The 14,236-nt window shown below is 36.7% G+C and overlaps 1 protein-coding gene and 1 long non-coding RNA gene across 3 annotated transcripts in view; one reads left to right on the top strand and one right to left on the bottom strand.

Moving 5' to 3' along the window:
• The window catches only part of LOC129267226 (uncharacterized), a 171,341-nt gene that overhangs the window by 112,510 nt on the left and 44,595 nt on the right, over positions 1-14,236 (top strand). For both annotated transcript variants that reach the window (XM_064103566.1, XM_064103565.1), the window contains 7 exons: positions 321-476; positions 1,001-1,183; positions 1,639-1,800; positions 3,197-3,406; positions 3,790-3,969; positions 13,143-13,412; positions 13,975-14,109. In XM_064103566.1, coding sequence (XP_063959636.1) covers positions 321-476; positions 1,001-1,183; positions 1,639-1,800; positions 3,197-3,406; positions 3,790-3,969; positions 13,143-13,412; positions 13,975-14,109 — 1,296 coding nt within the window. The remainder of the gene's footprint in view (positions 1-320; positions 477-1,000; positions 1,184-1,638; positions 1,801-3,196; positions 3,407-3,789; positions 3,970-13,142; positions 13,413-13,974; positions 14,110-14,236) is intronic.
• LOC129254942 (uncharacterized) lies at positions 9,160-11,449 on the bottom strand. The gene is made up of 3 exons (XR_010294280.1): positions 11,359-11,449; positions 10,436-10,593; positions 9,160-9,368 (listed from the first exon to the last, which is right to left on the bottom strand). It is a non-coding gene; the product is annotated as an uncharacterized LOC129254942 (long non-coding RNA).

The raw sequence follows: 14,236 nt of genomic DNA, 5'->3' as shown, positions 1-14,236 counted from the left end.
GGATTCATTGTACAGTCAAGTATTTAATCACTTGCGGATTACAGATTTTCTTAAAGTAAACATGGGAATTAGATGAGAAGGAAACATACATGAAAATACTCATTTGAGGTAAATGACATATAAGGAATTGTGGAATCAATCATCATTGTAATATCAACTTTAAGCTATCTTCATTGTAATGAACATTGGTAGCGAAGGTAATACACTACGCGCAAATCAAATCAATTTCATCAGCCATGGAAATTGTCTGAGTGTTGGGTATATATGTCATATTGATTTCAGTGAATTTAAAGACAAGCAATTGTTAATTTCTCTTGCAGGCAATGCATCGATCATCTCAGACTGCACCTGTCCAGCAGCCAACTACACTGGCAACAGATGTCCACCTGGAACCTACTGTCCAGCTGGGGCATCCAGACCGATTGATTGTGATCCGGGCTATTACTGTTTGGACTATGAGCTTGATGCTCCTACTGGTGAGCTATTGGAGGGGTTGCTTGGTCTGGGGTTGGCATATAGGTTGGTGGAACGGTGGGGGGTAGTATACGTAACTTAAATGATATTGATGTTGGGAACAGGAGAGGCTCAGATAATGTAGGTGTTAATTCTGATGGTGATGATGATGATGACAATGATGGTAATGATGGTGATGATGATGGTGGTGGTGAGGATGATGGTTACGATGATGATGATAATGGTGATGATGATGAATGGTAGTGTTGAATGTTGGTGATGATGATACATTGATGACAACGATGATGAGAAGGAGGAGGAGAATGAATGAATGAATGAATCATTCAATCAATTGATGAGTGAATAAGGATGATGGTGGTGGTGATGATGATGATGATGTTGATGGGAATGAACGCTGGTACGCTAACCCCTTGAAATATTCGACCCTTAATGTCAAACTCTCTGGTACATAAAAGGATTTAATTTCCTTCATTCCAAATCCATCCAATTAATTTCAAAATCGCTTTATGTCATCATTCCACTACAGCTCAATGCAACGCTGGTTTCTACTGCCCAGGAGGAAATGACAACCCAGAACCTGTAGGATTTGAATGTCCAGCCGGTCACTACTGTGAGATAGGCTCGCCCTACCCCACCCCATGCTCAAATGGAACATTCTCAAATACCACAGGCAACACTGAGTCAGCCAATTGCGAGTCTTGCACACCAGGTGAGTGGGCCGTTCCATTTTAGTTTGGGGTATTGAATGTCATGATCAAAAGAGATACATTTTTTATTGAAAATCTATTAATCAATCAACAAAAATACTCCTGATGCTAGTATGTTATTTGTGTCCTCATTACTTTGAAGTAATTTCACTTCAAAGTAAAAGTACATTCAAGTCATTACATCTTTCTCACTGTTAATTTCGTATTATTTGTAGCGAGGACAAGTATATACTTTGAGTGGACATATATCAATGACGATTGGAATGAACAATCACCATTGATATATGTCCACTCAAATTGTAAAAATAAAATTAGGCATAATAAACCCCTAGTCATTATATTTTTGAGACATTTATTATATAGTGGATGCGACTTAAGATGTTTTTTTTTTTTAAATCTCAAGTACTACTGTCATCATGAAAACAAAATTTGTACCAATCTTTTTTATCGCACTTAGGACACTTTTGTGCTGGAGAGAGTCTGTCAGTACCATCCGGTCAGTGCTACGCTGGATACTACTGTCCTGGCGGTCAAGCAACCAAGACCCCTGTCCAGTTTACATGTCCAGCTGGCTTCTCTTGTCCAGTCGGAAGCTCGGCTCCAGAGCTTTGTGTTCGAGGTAAGAAACTTTCAACTTTAGCATAATTTTTTAACCCTAAATCTCCCGGGGTATTTTGATTCTTGTCATTACCGGGGGGGGGGCCATTATGGCCCCCCCCTAAGATCTCGGCCGCCGATCGCGCGAGCGACGCAAAAATTTGCATGCTGGTAGTGTACGATGTAATCTACAAGGCTGTATGGTAAAATTTTCCAAAATATTGAGATTTTATTTTATATGAATTAATTATGCTAATTTATGCATAAATCATTCTTTTTGCTTTAATTCACTAAATAAAGCTCCTAGAATGCTAATTTTTGGTAAAAATATTCTTTGTAGTATTGTTAACAATCGCAATAAAAAAAAATTCGGTTTGGAAATCAATTTCTTACGTATTTTATTGTTTTATGAATTTCTTATGTATTTCTTTGTTTTTTTACTTTTTGTTTTTTATTGTTTTTTCAATGGAAATTGTTCCAGACTTAATTCTGATCATAAACAAGACAAAATTAATTAAGTTTAATCAGTAAAAGTAGAAATAATGATATATTTATAAATTTTGGCTAAATACACAATTTGTATTGGATTTGTACATGTACATGAAATCACGTTTATGAGCAATTTTGGGTCTGACATGCACTTACATAATGTTGCGTAATGTCGGAACCGCGTACCCGGGCGTCATAAATTTGGTCTCAAAATTTGCGCGAGACTTGAAAGTAAAAAGTCAGTAAGCGGCGAGGTCAAAAAAATTTGCGCAGCGGATATATCGCGAAAATTGTCGAGGGGGGGGCCATTATGGCCCCCCCCCCCCGGGAGAATTAGGGTTAAGGGGATGATGATAAAATTTATGGGTCACTTTATATGGGTGTTCCAAAGTATGATTGTCGGCTTACTAACTGATCAAAAATGTGATCACTGAAGATTTCTGCCCATATATTTTTGATAAATAAAAATGTAGAAAATTGCAATTGTTTCTGGTTAGATTTTAATAATTTCAACTATTAAAAAAAACTGGAAAAAGAGCAACCTTTTTTACATTCTATATTTTTTTCATTTTGGAATAGAAGACAGCCACATAAAGGTTTCATAAAAGTTACTATTATGGTACATGTAACTTTGCTATCTAATGGTAACTTCCATGGTAACATCAGCAGCCAATCAAAATCAAGGATTCCATGAAAGATATCATTGGATGGCAATGTCACCATAATGGTAACTTTTATGCAACGGGGCCCAGGGATGTAGTCAAGGCTGGTAGTTCCTAGTCATGAAGACACTGGAGAAACTCTTCTCTTATAGTCTTTGTACGCTGGACTCGGTCTAAGGCAGAGGCCAAGGCATGAAAAATGTGGCCTTGAGGACGGCTTTGACTACATCCCTGAAACTAACCATTATCATTTTTGTTTCCTACCAGGTACATACCAGTCCTCGGAGGGTCAGGGTGCCTGCGACCTTTGCCCTGAAGGGTCATACTGTGACCCCTACGAGCTGAACAATGTGACGGGAGTGATCGTACCCCAGGATTGCATTATGGGCCATTATTGTCCGAACGGAACGGAGTACGCCCAGCAGAACATGTGTCCGCCAGGAACCTACTCCAACAGGACAAACCTTGCCAGTGTTGGTAAGTTCTTTACAGCCAAAATTTGAGATATAATATTATTTTCCCTCAATAATTAGATTATCTACCCATAATGATATATTTCCTTTAAGCTGGCTAGTAGTACATATATATATAGCATGAAATTGGATGGTATTTTTGGTTGTTTATACATTTTCAATAATCACTACATACAGGTGCATTTAATTCAGGGCTTTATTGCTCACAGCATAAATGTATTACAGAGGTAACGATGGGGTCCCCAAAGCTCATTCTTAAAGGCAAATCAATGTTAATCTCATGAGCCTAGTTTGAATAACAGAATAGCTTGTTGGCACTCAAAATCTATTTAAAAAAAATTATTTATCTAACCCATTATTTTTCCATATTCTTCTTCTGTCTGGTAGACATGTGTACACCATGTGACGCCGGTTGGTACTGTGACGAGGCTGGTCTACAGGCCCCCAAGGCCGAATGCCAGGCCGGTTTCTTCTGCACCCTAGGATCTAGTGAGCCTGCCCCTGAGGACGGTGTCACTGGAGATATCTGCCCGATAGGGATGTTCTGTGTCCAGGGTTCAGTTACAGGTAGGAATGAAGACGAGAGGGTTTATTTCCAATTGGTCTAATGCCAATTCGTCTACTATCATTTCATCTATCGTTGATTCGTCCACTATCCACATGGTCTAATTGCCATTTCGTCCACTCACCATTTCGTCTAATAACCAGTTGGTCCAATAGCCATTTAGTCTATAAACCATTTGGTCAAGTGTTAATTGTGCGAAATGAATGAAAAGAAAATGGGTATTGGACCAACTGGTTATTAGACAACATGGTGATTGACGAACTGGTGATTAGACGAAGTGATTATTGGACCTAGTGGTAATTGGACCAATTGGTTGTTAGACGAAATGTTGATGGACGCAATAGCATTAGACTAATTGAAGGCAGACAATGTGATGAGTGGACGAGTTTGCAGGAGACAAATCAGCAGTTTACCGATTTCCTAAAAGTGACTGTGAAGTTATTCCAGTGTCCTGTTTTACAAAGAGCTATGATTGATTTGATCGACCGCGACTGTATGGAAATCCACCAATGTCATAATTTCTCCTACAGGAAATTCGCACAATGTTGTTTTATAAGTAAAGAGGAGCACACTGAATTATCAAGAAAATTACAAATTTATGAATTTACATCGTATCTCGAAAACATTTTGAAGAAACATGCATTTTAGATGTTTACGTTGATCTGTAATTTAATAAATAACTTTATTCTGTAATATTTTCCCCACTCGTTATGGATCGCTTACAAAAATGTACTACGTTTCAGAGAGACCATTACTTATAGAATAAAAAAGTAATATTTCAAAAATCTCTATGGCCCGAATTCACAAAGGTCGACTAAAGTTATACCGGGGTTAAATTTAGTCGGGGGTTAACTAATACCGGGGTATAAAGTTAGTCCACCGCGCTATTCACAAACGGTGGACTAACTAATCCATGGACTAACTTTAGCACCCGGTGCTAAATTTAACCCACGGCTGAGTTATACCCCGGTGATAACTTTAGTCCATGGATTAAATCATGGACTGAAGCTAGCATACTATTATAACACTGCACTGAGCATGCTCAGTGTAATAAAGCAGTACTGAGCATGCTCAGTGCCGTATTTGAGAGTTTTGTCTGCTAGGGCCATATGAAATGTCGCCATTGCATCACATGAGTTAGGAAGCAGAACTCAACCCCAAAATCATGTATCAGCAGCATGCACTTGAATTTCTTAGCAATGAGGTGTTGATAACGAACATTGTCATTACTTATTTGTTAATATTGGCCAACTTAGGTTCGGACTAGCGCTGCCTGCGTGCGGACTGCGCCTGCAGCATCGTACCGTATCGAGAAGTTCAATATCAACATATAATGTACGGTACCGTACCGTACGGTAGGTGTACTGCAACGTGAAGAAGTTTTAACCATTTTTTTTACAGCTGCAGCAGCCGGCTGTTTCGAGGGGGTTTTACACATTTTTTTTTCAATTTCTTATTTCTCAATTGGTGAGTGAAGGCAACAGAGTCCGGCGGAACAATGACAGAGACCCAATTTTTTTTTTTTTTAGTTTTGCCTTTTTGGTCTAATGTATGAAGTCCAGATCGATCGCCATCGTAACAGTGCAGTTAGACGTGGATCTAAGTTAGGCCTAATAGCGTGCCGTAACTGCGTTTAAATTTAGGCCTGAGGAAGTTAGATCTAAGGAAAAATAAATCTAAAACTAACGTTACACACCAATTACATCTAGATCAAGTGCACATTTGTTTGAATTAAATCATAACCAATCTGATACTGTTGTATAATCCTACCTTATCGAAGTCCGGTGGAACTTTGCCCGGAGCTAGCTTTGATAGAAAATGGAATTGAATCTTTGTTTAGGTTTTTTCCCGGGTTTTGTACGTTAATTGGTAAATGGTGGGGCCAGCGTCGCGTGGGGCCAAGCGACATGACCTTTGATCTGATCTCGCGTCCACAAGCGTGCCTCTTTTCCTTTCCCATTAATTGGAAGTAATATTTTCAATTCATTTATTTATTCTTGTCCTTTTATATGGTGTATCTCGATAAATTGATTTCAAAAAAGAAAAAAAAATAAGCGAGCAATTTTTTTTAAAATTGACATGAAAAATCAATGTTCGTGTTAGATTTTCACATAATATAAAAAAAAATATTATATTTCACCCTCATTTCTTTTTCTTGGTCGTGAATTTATTATTATTTCGGGGGGGGGGGCCTACTCTGTACGTCAGTTCTACAAACATCTCTAAAAGGAGCTGAGATACTCATTGGTAGCTCCTCCACACTAACTGGTCACTCTTGCAATCGCATTATTCCCAACCTTAACCTATACTCAGCTCCAGTTTGCTTTGGAGGGGGGGGGGGGGGTCAAGCTATTCACCATGCTTGCAGTATTTTTTTCTTTAAAGGAAACACAATTTCCTTATCATAAAAATGAAGACTTATCATCCCTGGATAAGTGTAAATGGTATTCCACCCAATCATAATAATATATTTGAAATTGGGGAAATATCAGTGGCGTACGTATTAAGCCCAAAATTTTGAGGGGGCTAAATATATGGCGTATCGGGTTAAAAAAAATTGCGAGCAAGGAAAAATATCAAAAATTTTAGTATCAAATATCAAATTTTGTGATAGATTTGACATAATATTCAGAAAAAATGTGTTTCACCTTTCTTTTTTTTTTTTTTTTTTTTTGGGGGGGGGGGACTTTTTTCCATGGTCAGTGGTCCATGGTCCCCCCTCTATACTTTCAAACTGAACGGACTAAATTTCCTAAAATAAAATAACTTTTAAACAAAGATTTATGCTATAACACCACTGGCCATTCTCTCATTGACACATGTAGCTACCTTTACTCCTTTCATTTCTCATTTGCTTCCATCACATGTACATTATTGTGCATCTTAACGTGCCAAATACTTTTCTCGCAATTAAATTCTATTATAATAATTTTGCATTATACCCTACAACAAGTTTCTTGAAGTATATCCTCCTGCACAAGCAAGCAATCACTTGACTTTCTTCATAAACAACCTTAACCAACATACCATTACCACCACCCCTGCCTTACACATAACCTTAATCTCTCCTTAGCACAATTTTTATCTGAAAGTAAATAAAATAAGTCTTTCTTATATAAATTTATTTTTTGCCTCCTGCAAGAACGATGAACCATGCAGCATATGGACAGAATTGATAAAAGAATTTCATTTTTGTTTTCTCCTGACACAATTACTTGAAAACGATATAAAAGGACAAGTCCACCCCCACAAAGTTGATTTGAATAAAAAGAGAAAAACCCAACAAGCGTAACACTGAAAATTTCATCAAAATCTGATGGAAAGATATTAAATTATGACATTTTAAAAGTTTTGCTTGACCACACACTTATATGTACATCCCAGTCGGCATGCAAACTATTTCTATTTATTCTACTAGATGAAATATTCAAATTTTCTCTTCATTGTCAAGTGAAACCAAGATTAGTCCCCCCCCCCCCCCCCCCCCCCGAACATGTGGGATTTGCATTATTTTAATACTATAATTTTGGTTTAATCAAGTTGGCCCTCAATGTCAAATCTGTAAAAAATGAAATGTTGTACAATTCAAGCAACAAAAACAAAAGAAATAGTGAAGGACGTCATTGACTGTCTCATTTGCATGTCACTGATCTGTGCATATAACTGTGTTGTGAAAAATAAGCCAAATCTAAAAATGTCATAACGTTCCTATTTTACAACCGATTTTGATGAAATTTTCAGCATTATGCTCGGTTGATATTTTTCTATTAATTCAACTCGATTTTTTTCTGGGGAGGACTTGACCTTTAAAATCAAAACTTATATGTACATGTGTAGTAGACAGAGCAGTTTATTTAGTGCATTACTTTTTAAGGTAGATTGATATTCTTTACATAATGATACGAAGATTGAATAGACTGTTTACGTTTTCTTAACAATGCATCAGAAACTCTGAATAAAAATAGATAAACAATAGATTAAAAAAAGTTTAATGAAGATTTTAAACTCTACAGCTAAAGCATGAATATCACAAGTAATTTGTCAAATACCTGTATATTTCTGAAAGAAATTAAAGGATAATTCTATAAAATAGTAATATCAAACAAATGATAATAGCTTGCAATGTATTTATAGTGCTTACTACAGAAATGTATCTTAGGGCCTATGAAAATAGGTGGGAAAAAAGGATATTCAGCAAAAATGACATTTTATAATTTAAATTTGATAAATCAAGAAGCTGCATATGCTAAGAAAAATGACTGTTTAATTAACAAAGAGGTTTTAAAATTGAAATCATGAAGCTTCAAACATTGATTGTTGATTAAAACAAACTTGGTATAAAATCGACTTGAATCATAAAAAAGACCAAGTCCATCTCATGCCAAACTTAATTAAGCAAAAAAAATGTTGCTTATACCTCTCGTGTCCCTGCTTATACATTAGCCCATCATGTGTGTCATTTATATCCTGGAATTCACGTCCCAAACCTTTTGTCAAACAAGAAAAATGTTGTGAATTTGGTTTTTAAAAAGCAAGATGGTCATTTGATCACTAATGATAAATCGGAATGCATGAATACATCCTATCAACCAAGCTACCATATTTTTATCACAAGTGTCCACTTTCATGCACAGATAATCCAATGGAATGCTTAATACCCGTAGCACACCGTCCTTTTCTATTGACAACAGAATGCAGGCAGGAATTCATCATAGAGGGGAGCAACGGATACCTGCAAAAAGGATCAAAACAAAATGAATATTAGAAAATTTTCTCTTCGGTATTCTTTCTGGAAATATATCTTCATTGATCAAGCAATTGATACCTCCTTTACCTGAATAAGCAAAATGCATTTTTTCTATTTTTCATTTCTCCTGCAATAGGAAAGTTAGCAGATTATCTATATTTTTTTTCTTCAGTGAAATCTTTAAAATTGTCCTATTTCACATAAGTTTAAAATTACAAAAAAATTTGACCAACAACAAGATTGAAACTTGATAAAAGACAGTAAAAGACATGTAGTAGGGGCCAATATATTTTTTCTTCATTATCACATACCTCTAGTAGGTGTTGAATACAGAGAATATCACATTGAAAACTGATATACCAACCTATACATTTACAGAAGACCTGTTCTTCCTGCTAAGTACAGGGCTTGTTCCCCATCAGGACTCCTGATGTACATGTAGACATGGCCCGGATTGGCCCCAATCGATAGCACCTATGACTCTTGGAAACCTGTAGCAATCATCAAATTGTCGATGGGTGGTTTGAATTTCTTGTCATTGGAAACTTCATTAACTATTACTCCTTGCTATTGCCTCAGAAAAATCTTTGATGATTCTGCACACGGATGACTGTGATATAGTTGCTTCGTCTGCTTGCATCTTCTAAAAGGTACCTTTAGTTATCGAATGATAAGTGATATTATGTAAATGGTTTATTGATATGAAAGCCAATTGATACTTTACCATTTACGTTTGCAAACATTGTGCTTCTGTTATGACCTGATGTTTATGATGCACTGGAACTGCTTAAAGAGATTTTTCTTAGATTCATTAAAAAAAAACTCTACTGCAATAACTATCCATGCAAAATGGAGAATATCTCTCTAGCTGAAATGACATACCAATATTTCTTTTTGGGTGGTTATAAATCATCCTTCATGATAATCTCCCACTTGAATATGACATATTTGTATTAAAAAATGTTGCTACATTGTAAGAAATGAGAAAAATAAAATCCCCACCTATTTCCAACCCAAAGGGTTACATGTTTCATTCCGAAAAAAACCTTTCTGTGAAATACCCCCAACACTCCCCCTCCCATGTAAGGGGTTACTAGTTCTCCTGGCTGAAAGCAGAAACAAAAATCATACAATTTGGATGATTAATAATGAATAATAGGTTTTGCATTAATTATTTCTGTAAAACCTGTACATGTTATCATGAATATGGAAGAAGTAGCCTGATGATGTCACATCCACACATTTTCCACACATGAATGTACAAGGGTTCCATGATATTTGCTCTGGCGACAATTACTCAATGGAAAATCTGCATGCTAAGCAAAACATAAAACTTAATTTTCATGACTAGATACTTCCAATCCTTGATCCTTACATTATTCTGAACTCGCAATAACTATCTTAAATATATAATCAGCAGTCAACCCAATTTTTACATTCCTGGAGGAAAAAAATTAATGATTATGATTTCAGATCACTAGAGAACAAGTGGGGATATGAATATTGCATATGAGATACACAGAACTGTTTCCCCCAAGTAATTTAAAACTTTAAAACTGAATCAATTCATAATTCTCCATCCAATATTGATGGTTTTTGCTAGTCGAATTGTTCTTTATCAAAATCTCATTATTTTTGGCCTGGAGAATCACTTTCATAGAACATAATTTGACCCCCCCCCCCATTACCTTCTGCTTTATAGTTCGCACATGAAAACTCACCAATGGCATAAAAACAAAGTCCTGTCAAAACCTGTAACATGACAGGCAATGTGTGGTCCTCTCTGTTGGTACCCCACTCTGAGAGGTTCATCCTCGTATTCAAATGGATTCTTCCTGTCTCTTAATCCATGCTGTGGTCTTTCTATGTGTTGCTGAATCTGCATGGAAGTTGAAAGATTGTGTTGAAGAGTCACCATGAACGGGCAATTTACTCTTTGAATTTCATTTAATTCAAAAGTGTTTAAAATGAGGAACAGAATGTGAAAGATTATACAGAAATCCATAAAAAACATAGGATGAAAATTATAATTGACATGAGTAGCTTTTCTATTTACCTACTTGTAAAAGTGAAGAAAAAAAAACCTGCCAATTGTTGCTGATCATCATCATTGATAAAACCATGCACGTCTTAGAGATGCTTCTATGAAAACTGATTAAGTGAATCACTTTCAATTGGCTTTAATAATGAAGGCAAGGCACTAATTTTATGGAACTTTGTTTACACAAATAGAGGTTATTGCTTGCGAGTGACTTTCAAATAACATATTTTCATGAATCTTCATCAAAGTCTCATTAAACCTTTTTTTTTACTCCCCCCCCCCCGGCATTCATCAGACTGACAATGTTTTCTTTCTCTCTTTTAAATAAATATTCAACAAAATGTCAGGATTAATTGGAGATCAAAAAGCCTTTAAAAAAAAGCTAGTGACCAGTAGACAAATATATATGTTAATAACACACAAGCAAGGTCCCCCCCTCTTCTTTTTTGTCAATTACTATGACAAGAATGAAAAAGTAACATACATGTCACATGATACATTTACAATTACATGATGAATTCAAATCCCGGAAATAATATTTTATTCAAAAAGGCCATTTTAATGACATTTAATTTTTTTAAAATATGAATTGATAAGGCATACCTCACTCTCTTGCAAGACGGCGCAGCAGTTCAAAATTGTGAGCCATGTTTGCCTTGTCTTGATTGATCACAATCTGCCGAGTATGTATGGTCTGTTGCTGATATGGAAGAAAAAAAAATAATAAAAAAATATTTATTCATCAATCATACTGCAATGTCAAAGTATAAAAAAAAAATAATAATAAAGCAGCTACAAATGTAGATTGATAAAATCCGCTGTTTCAGAGGAGTCTTGCAACATTTTCTGATTTTTTTTTTTGTGGGAGGGGATGCTACGGAGCCACATGAAGTCTCAGGGGAGCATATCCCTGACAGAAATAAACCTATTTATCGGTCTACTACAAATGTAGAGGACTAAAGATCAAATGCACTTGTCTGTGGTCTCATGTGAATTTAACATTGGAAGGACACCTTGTGAAAAAAAAATACTTGAAACAAAGAGGGTGGGGTAGAGAAAATAACCCCCAAAAGAGAGAATTTTCAAAGTTAGACCTCAGTTAGATCTACGGTACTCAAATTATTAATTAGGCCTAAGATTTCCATTATTTTTTAATGTTTTGACGACACCATAAATCTATAAGTGATCGCAAATGCGATGCCGAAGGTCAGTAAAACTTAGTTTTAGTAAAAGTAAAATCAGCTCATTTATAGCTGTTGGAGTAAACAGCGGTGAGTGGAACCCAATCTTTTTTAAAAAAAATTTCCAAAAATAATTTAATCAGGGCTTAGCCCACTCATCCTACGAATGAGCCTTAGACTTAGTCTTAGAGGTGACCCTTATTATAATATTTTTAACATGGCTACCAGGTAAGCTTCATAGCTTGACCATCTATCCTAGCCAAGGCAAAGCCAGCCCAGAGTAGAATGTCTATACCGGCTCTGTATTTGTAACGTTAGTGTTTAAAAAATTTTTTATTTGTATTGCTGCTATCCTGCCAGGAGTCCTGGCCTTGCCTTGGCCTTGCTTTAGACAAAATTAGATGCACAGTAGATTGTGTTGGCAGAGCCAGGAGGAGTGGCAGGGGTATCGTAGACAACAAACATTTCATGAAAATCACACAAAATCGAGAATCACTCAAAATCACTGCCTGGCATAACTAGTATCGGCCTTTCAATCACGCCTACCTTGCCTGTGTAGTGTACGCTAATTGCGTCTCGCACTGCACTGCTCATAGATATGAACGCACACAAAAGTACATAGCTGGGACTGAGCACCTTAGAGACGCGACGATAACAATGATTCAGATACCATTTCAAGTTTTCGAGTATACTTTTTGGAAAGTTAAAGCTATCAATAATATTTACTGATGGAACTGAAGGCTCCGTCATGATTTAAGCTCCAAAAAATTATGTGATTTACTTACAATCTCGGTTGAAGTCGTGAAATATTAAGCTTTAGATAAGCCGATCACACCAAATCTCGTCTCCGTCCAAAAAACTTTTTTCTTACGGCAAACTTTTCCGCAATCGCAACGCTGCTCTCTGATTGGTTAAAACGGTGGACTATCTTTAATCCACCGATTTAGTCCACCCCAAAGAGCTGACTAAATCGTGACGTCAAATGACGCGTTTTATACCCCGGTATAACTTTAGTCCACCTTTGTGAATCGCAAAAGTTAGCCCCTAGGTGCTAACTTTAGTCCATGGATTAAAATGACGTCAAATGACGCGTTTTATACCCCGGGTATAACTTTAGTCGACCTTTGTGAATTCGGGCCTATATCTTTATAAACCATGGTTCTCCATTTAGAATTTAAGACATTAACTGCAATTGTTTGAAAACAGGTGAGAACTGTCCAAAGGGTCGCTATGGCAACCAGACCGGTCTACGGACAGCACAAGAATGTCCTCTCTGCGATCCCGGCTCCTACTGCCCCATCGTTGGCCAGTCTGAGCCCTACGCCGATTGCCAGGCTGGGTTCTACTGTGAGCTGGGCTCGGACCGATCTAATCCGACCAACGGTACAGGGTACCTATGTCCGATAGGCCGCTATTGTCCCGCAGGCACACCGGTACCCATCCAATGTCCAGTGGGAACTTACAATCCTGAAGAAGGTCTGTATAAAACTCTTCCTACATGGGTTTTTTTTTTTGCGGGGGTAGGGATAGTTGTGATTGTAAATGAAGGGTGAGGATAGCCTAAAAAAAATCCTTTCTCTTAGCGATGAGAAAGAAATAACAAAACTTATCTTCATAATTCATGAATGGATGGAAGTCCAATGTAATAAGAAATTTTTTGTATTATTTAATGTTGAAGAGCTAAGGTTTCTTGAATTTACCGGTACTTGAAAATTGATTTCATCTGTACAATCTAAGAGATGTTACATGATAGTTGTTGTTTATGTTGTTTGTAATAGTGTAACATAATGAGTGTAACTACAATGATTAACACTTTATATGAATGGAATGTAGAATGAAATTCATAACGGCTACAACTTTTTAAGACAAAAGTATTGAATCAATATTTTAAAAAAGATATTTTAACCCATGGAAATTCCTTTATTGTGTTGCACAATTACCCAATCTAGTTTATATTCCTAATCCTTCCAATGGTTATTTAAAACATCTAGTATTACTTAATTATGGGTCTGCATAACTTACTTTTGTTTTTGCACAGGCAAAGACACCATAGAAGATTGTGTGGGATGCGATCCCGGCTACTATTGCCAGTATGAAGGGCAGTCTAACATCACAGGCACCTGTATAGAAGGATTCTACTGCATGGGAAATGCCTCCATCCCTAACCCACAAGGTAAGCGTTCTATGTGGTAGAAAGGTGGTGAAGTTGGTGATGATGGTGACGTTGGTGATGATGGTGATGATGGTGATGATGACGATGATTATGATGATGATGATCCTTATGGTAATGGTGCTGAGAT

This window comes from Lytechinus pictus, chromosome 8 (assembly GCF_037042905.1).
Source record: "Lytechinus pictus isolate F3 Inbred chromosome 8, Lp3.0, whole genome shotgun sequence".
Lineage (NCBI taxonomy): Eukaryota > Metazoa > Echinodermata > Echinoidea > Temnopleuroida > Toxopneustidae > Lytechinus > Lytechinus pictus.
This window is presented reverse-complemented; position numbering and strand designations above follow the sequence as displayed.